Consider the following 17274-nt stretch of genomic DNA (forward strand, 5'->3'; position numbering starts at 1 on the left):
GCAAACATATCTTTTAGCCGTAGCTAAAATTATTTATATTCGTAATTATAAAAGTATATAAAATTTATATATTTTTTATATAATATATATATATATATACACAAAAAATACATAAAAAAAAATATATTTTTTCGGCTATTTCTTTTAGAGTAACTATACGGTAGTATTGTTTTTCTAAAAAGGATATACGGGTTCGGGCTGAATGTTAGCCCAAAGCTAATGGGTTAGGCCTGCTTATTCTCTTTATTATTTGAATTATGTTTCCAAATTAACAAGTTGATGTTTTATAAATCATATCATACTATATTATAAGTAAGAAATTTTTAGGTGAAGTTATTTTACCAAAATATTCTTCAAAAGTTAATTGACCAAATTACCCTTCACATAAAGCCTTTCTCCTTAGCTATCATTATTTATTCTTTAAACCACTAAATTTGTAGATATACGCACCAAAGTAAAATTAACAATTTAGTTATGTAATCTGAATTAATGTGACTACATGAGAAAAAAATGAAGAGACTAATTAATTGCATTAATAGGTGTTCAATTCGTTTATTTTGATGGGGTTGTATGTAAAGCGTATATATTACTGATTATTTAACTTCTCATTTCCTAAAGCATGGTTATTTAATTTCTTAGATTACTCTAAATATGATTCTTGGCCTATAAATACATTTTTTGAGAGATAAATGCCTTGGTAACTTAAAAAGTTGTGGCATCAGTGATTGGAGTTGTGCACGGAGATGATAAGTGGACATAGAGTTCTCCTCAAGTATATTTAAAGATCAATCTAACTTTATCTAATATCGTGAGTGGATTGGCATCTCCAGTATAGCAGATTTGTAGGGTATAAAACTTTTTATTTTTATCTTTCCTTCAGATTAACAACTTGTAGGCTTAGGTTTGGCAGCTTGCATTCAAACTGCTCATTGTAGTTTTTCTCCTTTTTTGTAATTATTGTCATTTCAATTTTGAATTGTTCTCCTGGTTTATTTTATTGTTGAAGCCTTAAGCTATTATTCCTTGTGTAAGGTTTTAAAGGATCTTTTCCCATGTATTCATCATGATTTTGAACGTGAGTGAATTTTCAAAATGCACCAGCAATTGTTTTACTTTTTTGTTGCAACTTGTTTATGTTACAAACTGAAATTCATTTATTTTATCATCTCCATTTTCTTCACTACAAGAATTTATAAAATTTTGAAGAAATTCTAGCATTTATACACAAAGTTATATTTCAAGAATAACATGCTCTAGCAGTTGGAGTCTAAGTTGCAATTGTAATGTGGATTCAATATTAGCTGTGGGTATTTGGGGATCCATACTCATCTCTATCATCTTCCTTTAAATATTTAGCTAAATAGGATCCATATTCATAGTGCTTATAATTTTTCCTTGAATTTCATTTTACGACTCAAATATATATTTTAATAATATTTATGTAATATTTTTAAAATTTTATATTAATTGATAATACAGTCCAAAAATTAGTATCCTAAAAGAAAGAAAAGCCTATGAATTAAGTTCTAATTATGTCGGTGCTTTTGCTATAGGTCCTACATTTTCAAGGTTCTATAAGAGAATTGTATGCTAGTAAAGCTATAAAAAGAGGAACATCTAATGCCAATAGCATATTCTCTATAGACGAATCAATAGTATACCTGCACATGGCAACATGTCAAATTTCCCACCAGTTTACTTTGAATTGCTGTATTATTAAGTACGTAAATAAATGTGCTTATGTTATGGTTTTTCAGTGCTATTTGTACATCATGTCCCTTTACAATTTTAAATTTAAGAAAGTGACCTTTTTAGATCTCTTATGTGTAAAAGTAAATATTCTCTGTGTAAAAAAAGATGTAGGACCATAAAACTAAAGACAAGTTAGTAAAGAGCCACAAAACCAATTGACTCGAGGGATGGAAGGTGTTGAAGAATTAAAAATAAGAAGTCCAACATAGAAACAAAGGACTATAACCCGATCCTAAGAAAATATGAGTTCCCACTTGAATGTAGGGGTAGAAACAGAGACAGTGGTTCAAATACCTCCTCATTGTAGAACCGATCCTCGTCAGAGTGACTTGCGGTGAGTTATCCACCAGAATCCACAGGAGTAGAAATCTAATGGATAGTACTCCTAATGAATAAATTAGATGTCATTGTTGACGAGATCAGTTGTAACTTGGATACAACAACAACAAAACCCAATATAAACCCACAAATGAAATCTAGGAGGGTAGTGTACGCATTGCCTTACCTCTACCTGATGAAGGTAGAGAAACTATTTTTGATAGACCCTCGGCTCGAGAAAACAGCTGTAAGTTGGATGTTCAGTTTAATAGTTGTGTCATTCACAGGGGTCAAAACCTGAGGTTCTATGTAACTTTACATAATGGGGATAATCTCTACCCATGGGGCTCTATTGTCACCACCTCCTATATGTACAGTTCCACGAACTATACCCTAATCCTGTTCACACCCTTTACAAAAAGTTGGGAGCCCTTTCATTGTCTTTTGCAATGTCAAATTACAAAATTTAAGCCCCACTCCCGTCCCAAAAGAATTTGAGGAAACAGATCATATCATGTTTCACCTAAAGCGCAAGGAATGCAAGGAGGAATTTTTGACTGGTCTTCTGGGGTGATAATCTGCAGACAATGGTCATGAAATACGTGTCCACAGGGAAGAACAGCAACAGCTGGTGGAACAGCGGGCCGAGACACAGGGCCTTCGGGGTTGAATGCCACATCCCTCTTGCACAACAGGCACTTTTCTCCAATGGGTTGTTGAGCCGATTCTTCAGAATCTGCTAAAATTTTCCAACATTACAATGCTGTTTCAACAGTAACATTAAGCAGTAAAATGGGTACAATGGGTACAATGCTATTTTTTTTGAACTGTAAGTTTGTAGGAGAACCCTTGAATAGAATGTTTGTAATAGAAACAAGGCATTGTGGACAGCCATACACACAGCCTGATTGATAAACCATAGAAGAGAAATGACATAAAAATAGATGGTGGAGTACATTACACACTCAGCACATTATACACCAAAGATCTACACCCATACAGCACATATAATTGATTGACTATTATACACCAAAGAACAACACCCATATAGATCCAACATGATATGGGTGTGGACAGTGGTGGAGCCAGAATTTTCACTAAGAGAAGTCAAAATATAAAGAAGTAAATACACGAAGAAGACAAGGGGATTCAACATATAAATATAAACATGAACCTAAAAATTTCCGACGAAGGGACACCCCTTGGACAAGGTTGCCTCCGCCAGTGGGTGTGGAATACATACCAGATTTGCTAAATTCACATAGAGTGTGTTGCCCACAACTATAATGGAGAAACATAGGGTAGTTGTTTTTTTGTCGTCGCCTTTTGTGTGTGTGTATTCACATAGAGTACTAGAAAACTATCATCTAATAAGATACACTTACGGGATAAGATATTAGATACTCCCACCATTTTAATTTATGTGAACCTATTTGACCGGGATAAGAAAAAGAGAAGACTTTTGAAACTTGTGGTTGTAAACATGCTATAACATTTCTGAGGTTATAAATATTTTGAAACTTATAGTGTACAACATGACCTATCATTTGTGTGGCTGTGAAAGCTTCTCATTACGAGTAATATTGAAATCCTAAATTAAAAGTTTCTATATTAGAAAGAGTTCATTCTTTTCGAAACTGACTAAAAAAAAAAACATAAGTTCACATAAATTGAAAAAGATGGAGTATTTATTAAGAATATATTCAACAATATGTCTTGGTTTAGTGACTTCTCTGTTTAACTACTAAAATATACTCCTATATCAAACTATACAATTATTAGCCTATCCCAGCTCCTAATCTTGAAATTTAGGTGATGATGACAAATCCAACTTCTAGATCTGTACCTTACTGTATACCTGCACATGGCTGGCCATGTAGCTGACGTCTATAGTCACATCTATGGTGTCAAAACTTGTAATTTACAGCGATATAGATGTCAGAAGAAATAGAGACACAACAGAGATGCAGCACATCAACATACATAATACAGCTAGATGACTGATCAAGTCAGAGCAGGAGAAGAAAACACTGACGTCCTCCAGGATGAACTCGTGGAAATGCTAATGAACAATGTAGGTCGTGTACATTTCCATGGTGAAGAAACAAATTGCACATTGTTTCCGAGAGTTACAACACAAACCACATTACAATGGAAAGCACAAGAACCAGTATCTTGAAGATCAAAGACTAACAAATTAATTACACTTCAAAAATACAGAAAACAGATGTGAGATTGCTTGAGATACCTTGGCACTTTAAATGCGTCAAAGGAAGAGAAGGAGAAGAGGCAGGAACTGGAGCATTAGAGCTCTGCCTCTGTGCTATCAGCTGTTGATATCTATGTTGAGCCAATGTTCTCCTTCGCTGACACATCGGAGCAACTGGAGGGGCTCCATTTGCTCTTCTTTTAAGGGAAACATGGGCATGAATATTCGAAGCCTGAGGTGTTGCATCAACCTTTGAAATTGGAATGCCTTGACCTGGGTGTAGCAAATGTTACAAGCAAAAATCAGGAATCAGCATGTTTTGGCACTATAAAGGGCACGCCACCAAAGATGCAAATGACAGACATTGTCAATAAAATAACCAACAAAGAGAGTTCCTTAGAAAGGGTATGTGGCGTACCAGCATGATAGGGTAGTCCAGTAACATTATACTTAGCCGCTGAACCACCATGAGGCTGACCTAGACGACATCAGAACAATCTCTTCAGATGTTATGCAGAGGTCAGATCACTTTGAATACATAGAAAAACAAACTGGAGCATGTATCTGATATGAACAAAGTTAGCAGATACCCATAACCAAAGGGGGGTGAAGAAGTCCAGTGGGGTGCATGGTAGGTCCATGATCTCGAGACTGATATGAGTTACCTACAAAATTATTGCCATCGAAAAAAACAAAAAATGAGAAGAAAATGTAAACTCAAGCTGCACAATGTTCTGATCTCAAAGTTCCATGGATTCGCTTATGAGTAAATATCCAATATGGGATAGTGCAAGTATTTGCAAAGGTGCATTTTTTTCTTCTGGTTTTAGTGTATTCTGAAGAATCCACACACAATACACACCCCTGTTCAACATGGGTACGTCAAATCATATTAAAGATCCATCTAACACAAGCCTAATCTGCCTCAGTATTTCAGCAAGTCCAAATAGCTATAAATGAAGTTCAACCACTATGACTGATGGAAGCTATAGATCATCATCTGCCACATTATTTTTCCCAGCAGTGCCTAACCAAAATTTTCATGGAAGCTTAATATATTTTTGGCTTCTTTTTTTATCCGATAAACTCATTATCAAAAAAAGAAGATATGATATCCTTTTTTTAGCAAATAAGTACAAGTGCATGCCACAATAGTTCAACATGATTTACCCTTTCTAATTTGCTGGATGCCTCCCATCCCGGGAAGAACACCTTCTCGAGTAGCTTGAGAAATAACCCCATCATTAAGCTGGACACCTAGCCTCTTAGGAAATAGATTGCCAGGGGCAGGTTGGATGCCACTCCATCCCGCAATATGAGCACCCATTCTTTCCGGAAATAGGTTATTACCCCAAGGATGCGGAACATTAACCAAAGATTGCTGACCTGAAGATATTTGGTCATAACATTGTTACGTACCACAGTAAGTCAATAAGATTGCATTAGACAACTAGGCAATTTGTAGAATCCACAAGGACAAGAATACAAATATATGAGAGAAACTAAAAAAAGGTCATGCATGTAGCCATGAGGACATATGCCCTTTACTAGATTGTACGCTTCTCTTCATGATTTTCACTTCAAGCCCATAGACCTTATCATATTTCGCGTATTTCGCTTCATGAGCGAAGCCCTGCGCTTTAAGGAAGTATGCGCTTCAAACAATGACGCATAGAGTGATTCCAGCAAGAAGTGATCAAACTAAAATTTGAAGGAATTGGATTAATATATCCTTATCAAAAAAGGAGCTGAATTAATATAGAATAGTTCTATGTTGGGTGCAGAAATATTTATTTAAAATACAATATGACTATTATTTATCATAGTACTAAATTCGTATATGTTTCGTATTTTTTTAATTTATCTGTAAATTGTGTTCTTCACTTCAAGCCCAGACCTTGTGTATTTTTTTGATTTATCTGTAAATTGTGTTCTTCACTTCAAGCCCAGACCTTGTCACCTTTTGCACTCTTCGCTTTTAGAAACACTTGGCATAACACCAATTACCGGGAAAATGAATTACTTAAATCTCTAGAATCTTGTAGAGGAGTTGATACCATGTGAAGAGTATTTAAAAAAGAGAGATAATACTTCTTATCAAATCGATGATTGACAATATATCAGTCAAGTAAATTTCACCTGTAAAATTTCCTTAAAATGAGGTAAACGGACTGTCCATAGTCATGTTTGTTTGGTTAAGGATGCAAAAACATATCCTAGGATTGTCCTGGAAGCTGCCAACTTAGACCATATGACCCATGAATATCTTAGGAATTCTGACACGGTAAGCAGAAACGATCTCTTCTTGTTTTTGATAAACAGCTATTTCAGTTGTCATGCACATACTCTAAAATCCCTCGCCTCAAAATAAAATTAATCATCCTTGAAAAGAAGAGAAGGGGAGCCTTGGAGCAACGGTAAAGTTGTCTCCGTGTGACCTATAGGTTGCGGATTCGAGCTCTGAAATCAGCCACGAATGCTTACATTAAGGTAGAAAGACTACGTCACACCCCTTGGGGTGCGTCCCTTCCCCGTATCCTGCATGAACGCGGGATGCCTTGTGCAGCAGGCTGCTTATCCTAGAAAAGAAAGGTCATTGTCTACCGTAATGATAAATTTCTACTAAAGAAAATAGGATCAAGAAATCCAATCATAATCAACTGTCACCATAAGCTATAGTGGTAAAGTACGAAATGGATAACTTGATAACTGGTAAATTCAGGAAACAGAAATAGAAATTCATAAACACACCTAAATGGTCTTGCCTCACTCCGCTGCCACCATGACCGAGAATAAGAGGTTCCATGAAAGATTGGTTCCTGGATATGTTTGTGTAACAGTTACTCTGCTGCTTAATAGTTGGTTGAGCTGTTACCAAACCAGGTTGAGCAGATAAAGGAGCTGCTACCCAAACAGGTTGAGCAGATTCAGGAGCTGCCACTGTTCTAGCATATCCAAGATGAGGGGGTAATGTTGAACTGCTGCTAAATGGCAATGAAGGAGGAGGCAAACCACCCTGAACGCACTTGAAGGGACCAGGTTCAGAGAGTCTTAGATCAGCTTTACCAACAGCACCTAAGTTTGTGCTGTTAGAAGAATTAAGTCGCGTGTCTGGCGTTAAGTTAACACATGGAGGTGCACTTATTCTAGAGCCTGGAGCAAGCACAATTTCATTATTGTTTGAAGAGCAGGTTGAAACACCGAAATTCCTGGCTGAATTTGGCAAACCACCACTATCACAATTGATATTTGGAATACCACCAGGAACACCATGAGCTAAACTTGAGATATTTCTTTTCATTTGTTGGACATGAGAGTTGTTACTTTGTGACAAGACAGCTTCACCCAGTCTGCTGCTGACCTCTTTGGCACTGAATCTAAACTTTGATCTATTATCTATGTTACTTCCTGTTCCAAGGGTCAGAAAACTACCATCAATGTTTTCTGGGGAAGAAAAAGGAACAGGATTGGCCTTGACATCATTGTGAATTCCTATTCCACTAATACTTTTAGTAGTCTGCATGCTATACCCTATGTCAAAAGGAGTTCCACTTGCCTGCAAGCTATTTTGATTAATACCTGTGGCTTTCCCAGCCTTTTCAAAACATCCAGCTGCATTGCTTCGCATAGGCATAAAATTCATGCTGACCCCTGGATTTTGAATTCCCTTGGACAAGACAGCTTCATTCAAGAAACTATCGGAGGTCAGCATGTTGTTATTCATATTTGAATGGTATATCTCTGCTGCATTTCCCATGGAATTTGGCATTCCTGATGGAGCGGGAAAGCTGGGAGCAATATTTCTAATATTAGCCAAATTTGTTTCAAGCTGGTGATGATAGCTATAGAGATTCTTCAAATTGGCCATCTGAAAGTTGTTCATCTCATTAACATTTCCTGGAAGAGGACGGGCCGCTGGCGGAGATACAAAAGGGAAGGATGTGACATTAGCCCCTGAACTGAACCCACCTTGGACAACACCGTTATAATCAACAGCTCCACTTTGTCTGATGCTGAGGGCAAGATCATCAAAAGCATGAAATGAAGTAGGGTCTGGCAAGTTCTCTGGTTTGTCACATCCCATTGGATAACTTGGATCTGATCAATTAAATCAAAAGGCAAGCTTGACTTCTCCCATTCACATAACGACATCCACTTCATAAACTAGAGGAGACGACAAAGAGAAAGAAAAGCATAAAGCGATTATACTTAAATGCTCCACCAATTCTTCCTGACCAACGGCTACAACTATAATTGCACATAGATAGAAGCGAATTCAGGATTTGAACCTTATGAGTTTGAGTTCGGGATTCTACCACAACTCATTTGTTTTACTGGGTTCGAATCAATTATTTGTACATATCTTGTAAATTATTAAGAATTTATGCAGGGTCCGAGCCAAAGCTAACGGGTTTAGATGATCCCCTAGATTGAATTCTACATCCACCCATGCACATAGAAAAAAGAAGATCTTCTAAACTATTCTCGAGATTAGCTGATTGAACAAATTTTTCTATTGGGGTTGGGGGAGAGGTCCACTTTGGTGTCAAAGAACCTAGAGTATTTTGATGTGAGCAATTTCGAAGAGCCAACTTACTTCCATTGTAGAAGGGTAAAATCAATCACATTTGCTTCCAATTGGCTAAAAAATAAAACTAATGAAACAGATTCAACAAAATCAAAGTAATGCAATTACATCATAGTTGGAAGACCAATATGTGATACTATCACAAAATACTCGAGGAAAGCAAGTTTAACCATAATAATTTTTAACCATATAGATTCCACTGCTAATAAAGATGAGAACAATCACATTATCACCAGATTGGCACAGCAATAAAACAAGATGAACCGACTGTGAATACACAGAAAATGAAATTACATCAAAGTTCACAGTCGAAAGGCCGCAAAATGGGGACAAAATGCATAAAATACTAAAGAGATACCGCAGAATAAAGACTGCCCAATTCTTGAGCTGTCCTCATTGATCAAGACTGAATTAATTCTCCCTTATATATTTTTTTGATTGATCGCTATTCAACACTGAGATATACGCGAAGCAAGTTTCTGATATGCCAATCGCGGAAACTAAAGGCTAACTACTTAGAGCAGTAGACTACATGTAATGTGATCCCAACCCAGCCTCCAGGGACAAAAACAAATATAAATCACGAAGTTCTAGCATATCATCAAACGCCCAAATTACAACCAAAAAATAAAAGGACCCAGACGTACTAAAATCAACCTGTATGCATAACACACAAACTATTCTATTGCCTGCTCTTGGGCGTTATAAACCCTAGATTCCATCACACGGCACTCAAGAATAGTGAAACCTGGAAAATGGAGAAAAACAGACACCCATAAAATCCTCTTTGTTATTATGAGAACTCAATAACGGAAGGACAACCTTAATGAACAAACAACAAATACAAAAGTTGCAACTTGCAACAATCCAAAGAGTACAACTGACTCTGCACCATAAGGAACTGATAGCAACACTAATCTCCTTCATTAATCACAAACCCAACCCAACCAATTTTCTTTTTAAAAAAAAAAAATCAAATTAAAACAAAAGATTTATTCAAAAGTTAAGCAGATAGATGAAATCGATACGAGCTGGCCCATCGGTATAGAAGAATTCGTACCGGTGATGATTTGTATCTGATCGGAGAAATTTTCGAAAGTAAGAAATTAGAGAGAGAGTGAGGGGGTTTTTAGAAAGAGAGAGTGGTGGTAGGGTGTGGTGTTTGGGGTTTGAGGGTGGTATGTTTATGTGTGTGCGTTTTTGGCGCTTATAGGGGCTCTATATTAGAGTTTTTAAAGGCTTCGGTTGTGGGACCATTTTGTTGTTTTGCTCTATGACACGTGGACTCAAAAAAGCTTACCTTGTGGCTTGAACTTCATGCTGACGTGGTATCATTTTTTTTTTTGGTTTTCCACTATGATCCGGTATCCGGATTTGAGCCCGACTATATCCGGATTCGCGTCGCACAGGACCCCATTTGTGGGAAAGTGCTCCCCACCAAAAGAGATTTTTCATACGCAAGACTCGAAACCGAAACCTCTAGTTAAGGAAAGAAAAGTCTCATTCACCGTACCACATCCTCTGACCGTGGCATAATTTGATATAGTATGAGCTTTTCATCTTTCCAAGTTAAAATGAGAGGGTAGTTTTGGAGTTAGAAGCAAATTCGAATATAACATTGGCGTAATTAGAACGCGGACCTAGGTAATGGATCAATGCCGTTTAGACTGTCCATTGTTTTTAATTTAAGGCGTTAAATAAGTGAGTTGGAATAAATTGTAAATTAAAATTGACTGAATTAATAAACACTTTGATCATAACTCAGTTTAAAATTATCTTTGGTCAAAATGAACGAGTCAATTCGAGCTAAATAGTTGGTACTAACCCTAGAGTCTAGCTTAAATTCTTTTTTATCTCTTTATTTTTTCTTTTATAATTTGTTTACTTACTAACCAAACTAAGAAAGGCTTTAAGTTTGTTATCATGACTGTACTTAACCAGCCAAATTTTAAATACTTTATCTTCTATTTCAGAAAGAAAACCTTTTACTATTTGGGGAGTCAGATAAGATTATCTTTGACCATTTTTAAAAAAAAAATAATTTGATTGTTAATTATTGTGACTTATTGTACTTTTTATATGATTTCTAAACATATAAATTTTACTTCAAAAAAATTAGAAAATCTATATCCAAATTCACAACGAAAATTAGTCAATTTGACACACGCACTCCGAAAAGGTTTTAGGTTTTATGTTTTGATTAATCTTGTTATGAGTTGACTTAGGCACAATCTGAGCTAAACTGCCAAATTGACCTAAACTTTCAGACTGGCTAACTTGGAATAAGCTCAAATTGACCTTACATTGCATAAATGTCTCACCCAATCCGCTTAATTTTGAACAAGTTGGACAAATTATAATTTCATGAGCTGAATTTGAAAGCTTATTTTCGCTTCGTTCTAACAGAAGGGTCACTAGATATATCATATCGGTCAAATTAATAGTTGGGTAGTTACTTTGCTAGTGGCCTTTCGCATTATAACAATGGTTTAAAAGGAAGCAATTCTAGAGAAAGAAGGAGAAAATTCAAAAGGAAATAAGACAAACACAAAGACAAAGTCTTTGGTCATGGCCCTACTTCACAAAATAATTATTATCCATGGCACCGCACAAAGCGAGATTGAGAATTAGGACACTATTACTATATTTACAATGTCAGCACTGAGATGTCACCACCCTCGTGTCCATCCTACGTCCATTGTCAAGTCTTCGTTGCTAAGGGAAGTGGGGGTTGAGTGGATTATCAAAAGTATAGTGTAGATAACACCTTGTTTTTTCTAAGCGGTTAAATATCGCCGAGGTTTGATTTTTGGAAAACATTTCAAACAAGTGGTTTTACCGGAAATAGTTGATAGACTAAAAGGAAAAATTAGACAAGAAAGAAAGGTAGAGATTTCGCTTCAAACAGGAAAAAAGTAAAATAGAAAATCGTTAGGAATCTCAACAAATCCTGAACTTGAGACGTGTTTCTCTTTCTTCTCAACACAGGGAAAAGGGGACGAAAAAATTGAGACCCCACAAAACTTAGGTCCCAACTCTGAAAGTCCTGGTAGAGATTGCAATGAGACGGCAAATGATGTGGATGAATATAGTAAAAGCAATCTTGCGAGAGGAAAAAGGAATATTCATCAGAAAGCATAAATAAGAGAGAGCGTATGTGTTTAACTTGTAAGTAGTTACCTGAATGTCCAGAGAGACGTGCACACAAGTGGTTCAATTTACAAATCCATAAATGTCCAAGTTAACAGAAGCAAAATGCTAGATATCTACTAACATCCAAACAAACGACAAACTCAATGTGACCCCGGTCTGGGGAGGTTAGTGTGTACGCAGACCTTACCCGTACCTTGTGAAAGTAGAGAGAGGCTGTTAAAGATAGACCCTCGGCTTGATCTACTAACATGCATCCTGCAAAAACTTCCTTCAGGAACTTCTGTATCTCTTCTTGAACATCATTTCTCAATGTGTTAAAGAAATGGACTACACTCTAGAAAAAAGAAGAAAGATATACTGAATATAGAAAGAGAGCAAAATTGGATATCATATTGCTATTTGGCTCGAGTACCAAAGGCCTAACTTCGTCCCAAGACTATTATTAGCATCAAGAGCCTTCACGGCTAATTCTCAGAAGCCAGACTCTACTCTTCTTTTAGATACTGCTGGCGCTTACGGAAGAAAATGCAGCCCAAGGATGCCACAAGCCCCACGAGATAACCAGCTATAGCTCCATAAGTCACACAAATAGGCCATTCCTACATGAAAATACCAATTGTCCATGAATGAGAACAAACAACTTACTAAAACATTTTCCAATCCCATTGAGAGGTCCACAAAATAGAAAAACCAATCTTTTCAGAAGCGCATAACCAAAATATAAAAAGTATGTCCGCTGCCACTTCTAAAACCTAGGGAGAGAAAATACATAGTTTGGAGGAATAAGATTCAAGCACCAATGGAACCAGTGAGTCGCTAATAACCGTGGCCCTTTTAACTGGAAGAAAATGCAGATTAAATGATTAATCAAGCAAAGCTACATGCACCAGCTACTAGTTGGCACATCTAAGATACAAAAAATTACCAAGAGCTAACTAGAACTAAAACACAACTTGATATAACCAAATTTCTGACAAACTCTTGGTATAAAACTGCCTCCCTCTTTCATTTTTCGCCTTAACTGCTATTGTTTCCATTTACCTAACACATATAAATGATGTAAGATTTGATAAATTTTTTGAGCGAGGAGGAAAAACATAAATGGTATTTTGATGGAAGATGCACTCATTTTGAGGCATAATCAATTAGCTTTTATTTTTATTTATACAAACATACCATAAGCAAGAAAAAGAAATCAAATTCCATATCTCTGTAATGGATGTGTATACTCACATGACAAAAACACAACAGGAGGGCTTAACACCAAAAGGTGAAACCACGTGACTGAAAAACAGATGATTTTTGGGAGGGGTATCTTGGGAACTCCTTGAATCGGGATATAACACGAGCTGTTATAGTTTATTAATAATCTTAGCATGGCACATGGAGATCTTGTTCACAAAGCACACTTAAAGTGGTGCCCTTACTCGAGTGAAGAATTTTACAGATAGCAGTGCAATCTGATCTCGCCCCGGGAAAAGAGGCCACAGAGTGCCGACCTTTTCTCTTCTCTCTTTTTGATCACTTTATCTTTTGCATTCATATTGATATAGCGGGATTTAATACTTTATTAAGGTAAATGATCTATTAGCTTAGTCTCTCTAAAAACATCATTTAGCAGATTCTTAACACCTCTCATTTAAAGACATAGTTCGCTTCGAAGAGTCCAGAGCAACATAAACAGGTTTCCAGCAGGTGTGTGTGTGTGTTCCATAAGGGTCACTGATACTAATCTGGGCACCGATGAAGTGGGAACCCTCTCCAAGGAAGCATAAAAAGAATGAAAAGAAAACAGGACAAACAACTCCATATAACCCTCATGCTATCAAACAAATCCAAAGAGAGAATGCAAAAAAAGAGCTTCAATATTTGATTGATTTCTGTTCATATCCACTCCTAGAAAAACTCTATTTTCTTCTAACTAAATGCACCATCACGGATAATTAGGAATGCATATCAGATGCTTTGCCTGTGTATCCTACTTCTATATGTGCAAGGTTCATTAAGGTGTGCAAGGTTCATTAAGGTGTGCAAGGTTCATTGAGGTGGCTCAATTTTTCTTAAAATGAATTGAGAGAAGACTATTTTAAAAGGGAGTATAATATAAACAAGGGCATGCTGAGCAACTTCTGTATATCTTTCTATTGCCAGACTATCAAAAGATTGTACGGTGGATTACTGAAGCTTTAGTGAATGCAATTAAGGCATTTGAAATTCAAAAAATTTGCACCATAAAATGGACTACAATCTCTATATTGTGAACTTGAGTCCGCGACAATTAGGTAACATACCTGCCATGGGCTTTCCCAATCAAGTGGCATCGGCCAAGCACCAAACCACGCTCCAATAACAGCTCCATGAGCTGGTAGACAGATCATACAGTCTGTGGACCCATTTGTCCTGCAAGAACAAACATGCCAAATGAGCTCTACCACAGCTCTTAGATATAAAATATTAAATGCCCAAGGATGACGAAATGGAAATTACTTTGTTTTAGCAAATACACGGTGCCAATCAGTCCATGATGAGCCGAAAACACAAGCTGCTGGTACAAACTACCAAACCAACATTTTATTAAATTTACTTATCCCAGAAAAAAATAGAAAATAAATAAAACAGCTAAACACCATAGGAGAAAAAATGAACAAGGATAAAATATCAAAGCTACATCTCATCAATGTGTGATCTAAGTAGTCAAAGTATCCTATCATTTTGTCAGCTTTCTGAATGTGATAATTCCCAGGATTTCCCTGCTAACTTTTCTTTTCTTTTTTTCTCTTAAAGACTTCGACCATATTTTCTGTAACCATGAGATGAATCAACTAAACAGACTACAACTGTTGTAATATCCCCCTGGCTTATAAGCCAGAGAAATCTTTTCAAGCAGTAAATAGTAGGTCTTAGTAGTTAATACTTACAGTGAGCAGTGACATCAGAAGAGACCAATTAAGGGTCTTGGGAAAATACCTGTGATAAGACAGGATCAAAGACTGCTTAGCATTAAGAACTACAGCATTTCAGAAGCTATAACAAAGAGAAAGTAACAGAAAACCATTATAATTCGTATTAACATAATCCCAGTTGAGGTTGGACAGGACAGCACAAAGTGACTCCTAATCGACAAAAGCTCAGACTGGAATCCGGTGTGAGAAATAAAAGCGACTCAATAGAATGTCTTAATTATTAATCTCTGGCGTTTTTGTGAAACCCAAAGAGCACTTAACATGCCTGATGATCAGGCAATGACATTGTCATCACATCTATTTTCCCATCCAACCTCAACTATGGGTTCAATTCAGTATCCTTATAAATGACTCAAAGCACATGTACAGCATTACATACTCGAAACCAACAGGTGCTCCTAATATAGCAGCTCCCGCTGCATTTACTACGGCCCCTACAAACATGATATAACATAATTCACGCATATTAATAGATGAATCTTTGACAAATAATATTGATAATATGTCTCAAAACCGTGGAGGCAAGTTTAGTAAGGAGAACTTGTTTATAACTAAAACTAACCAGCAGGAAGCGCCAGCAGGCCTCGTCCTATAGCTTTGACGTACTGAGAGAAGCCAGAAATAATTCGAATCAAATTACAGTAAAAAGTGTGTAAAATGTAACTATTGAAATAAAATAAAAAAAAAAATCAATAAAAAGAAGTCGGAAATAGAATTAGGATTACAGAGCATTGGCTCCTATCGTGTCGAAGGTGACTGTAAAGAAGAATCACTATTGGAGCCAAAAACACCTGAAAAACTAAATTCGAATCAAAATAAGGAACATGTAAGAAAGAAAATAAGAAGGAATGAATGGGAAGTATATTATAATGCTTGCGGATTGAGAGAAACATACAGAAATCAGACGAAGCGTTTGCGATGGATGAGTGATGAGATCGACGGCGTAGATGTGTTCAGCTACCCAGAAAGCTAAACCTAACCCTACTCCACAGATCAGATGAAGAGTAAGAGCTTTCAATGGTGATACAGACAAAAATATCGCATTTCCACCTTTTGGATCATCCTGATGTTTCTTCTTCTTCATTTTGTCCATATTTTTCGTTCTTCGATTCTGGAAAACGAACCAAAAACCGTTTTGTTCTTAACTCCTTGGAATTTAAATCAGGAGAGTAATTTGGGCCTTGGGTACGGGCCAACAAAAGGAACTTATTTATTTCTGTTCGTTTTGTAGTTTTTAATAAGTATCTAGATTTTTCTTACAAATTATATACATTGCTCCTTAAAAGGCTCCCACCTCATCATTAGTGCCTTCAATTAAGGGATTTAATTACATTCTTTCTTTTTTTTCCCTTTCCTCTTCTCTCTCCTTTTTTTTACATCAAAAATCCCTTAAGCTACGTCAAAAATCTCCATCTTCTCTCTTCTCGCCATTGCTGGCAACTTTATATTATTAAAAATTAAAAAAATATTCAGAAATTGTATGATAATTGTATTATAGTTGTATTTGAATTGTATTAGATACATCAATCCTAAAACATAATTGTATCATACTTGTATCCCAATTGTATCTAACTTGTATTTGGTACATTAATACCCAAAATAATACCTGATACAATACTAATAAATCAATGAGTCAATTACTCAAATGGTCACTTAACTATCCCAAATTATCATCTAAAGTCACTTTTCTTTCGCTTGTAACAACAAAGTCACTGAACTATGTTTATTGCACTCAAAAGGTCACTCAACCAGATTTTCCAAATTTTGAATTGCCAAATACCTATTTTACCCTCTAAATTATAAACATTTATCTTCTTTTTATTTTTTTTAAACTTTTCAATATTACGATTTTCCTTTTTAATTTACACTATGGACTTACTTATAAAATAAATAAATATTATTTATAAAATATATATAAAAATAAAAAGTATTTAAGCATATAATATGCTGGAATAACAAAATAATGAGCATAGTAAAAATATTAATTAGAATAATTTGTTAGTAATAATAATTTTAGTATTAATAACAAAAATTCAAAAAATTATTTACAATATAGAATGAAATAAAATGATGCAGGGGTAAGGCATGCGTACACACTACCCTCCCCAGACCCCATTTATGGGATCAAACTGGATTTTTTGTTGTTGTTGTTGTTGTTATTGTTGTAGAATGAAAGAAAACAAATATTATAAAATATATTTTCCATGCACGTAATATAAAATAATTATTTAAATAAAGATGTTTTATAATATATATTATATATATTCTTGAAAATTATGCTCAATTATATT

The 17274-nt window shown here is 35.8% G+C and overlaps 2 protein-coding genes across 5 annotated transcripts; both read right to left on the reverse strand.

Annotated features, from left to right (window-relative positions):
• LOC109212660 lies at positions 1923-10079 on the reverse strand. Of its 4 annotated transcripts, none has more exons than XM_019376337.1 (7): positions 9928-10079; positions 7031-8377; positions 5450-5665; positions 4870-4944; positions 4698-4757; positions 4319-4552; positions 1923-2806 (listed from the first exon to the last, which is right to left on the reverse strand). In XM_019376337.1, exons 2-7 carry the CDS (start codon positions 8361-8363, stop codon positions 2583-2585), a joined length of 2142 nt encoding a protein of 713 aa, XP_019231882.1. In that variant the 5' UTR covers positions 8364-8377; positions 9928-10079; the 3' UTR covers positions 1923-2582. The 4 variants fall into 4 exon arrangements, with proteins under 4 accessions (XP_019231882.1, XP_019231894.1, XP_019231887.1 ...); XM_019376349.1 differs by having other exon boundaries at positions 7031-8443; XM_019376342.1 differs by having other exon boundaries at positions 7031-9615.
• Positions 12022-16171, reverse strand: LOC109212685 (glycosylphosphatidylinositol anchor biosynthesis protein 11). The gene is made up of 8 exons (XM_019376359.1): positions 15879-16171; positions 15709-15774; positions 15546-15588; positions 15363-15417; positions 14939-14987; positions 14508-14575; positions 14312-14420; positions 12022-12619 (listed from the first exon to the last, which is right to left on the reverse strand). The coding sequence occupies exons 1-8, from the start codon at positions 16074-16076 to the stop codon at positions 12506-12508; spliced, it is 702 nt and encodes a 233-aa protein (XP_019231904.1). The 5' UTR covers positions 16077-16171; the 3' UTR covers positions 12022-12505.

Source organism: Nicotiana attenuata, chromosome 2 (genome assembly GCF_001879085.1).
Source record: "Nicotiana attenuata strain UT chromosome 2, NIATTr2, whole genome shotgun sequence".
NCBI lineage: Eukaryota > Viridiplantae > Streptophyta > Magnoliopsida > Solanales > Solanaceae > Nicotiana > Nicotiana attenuata.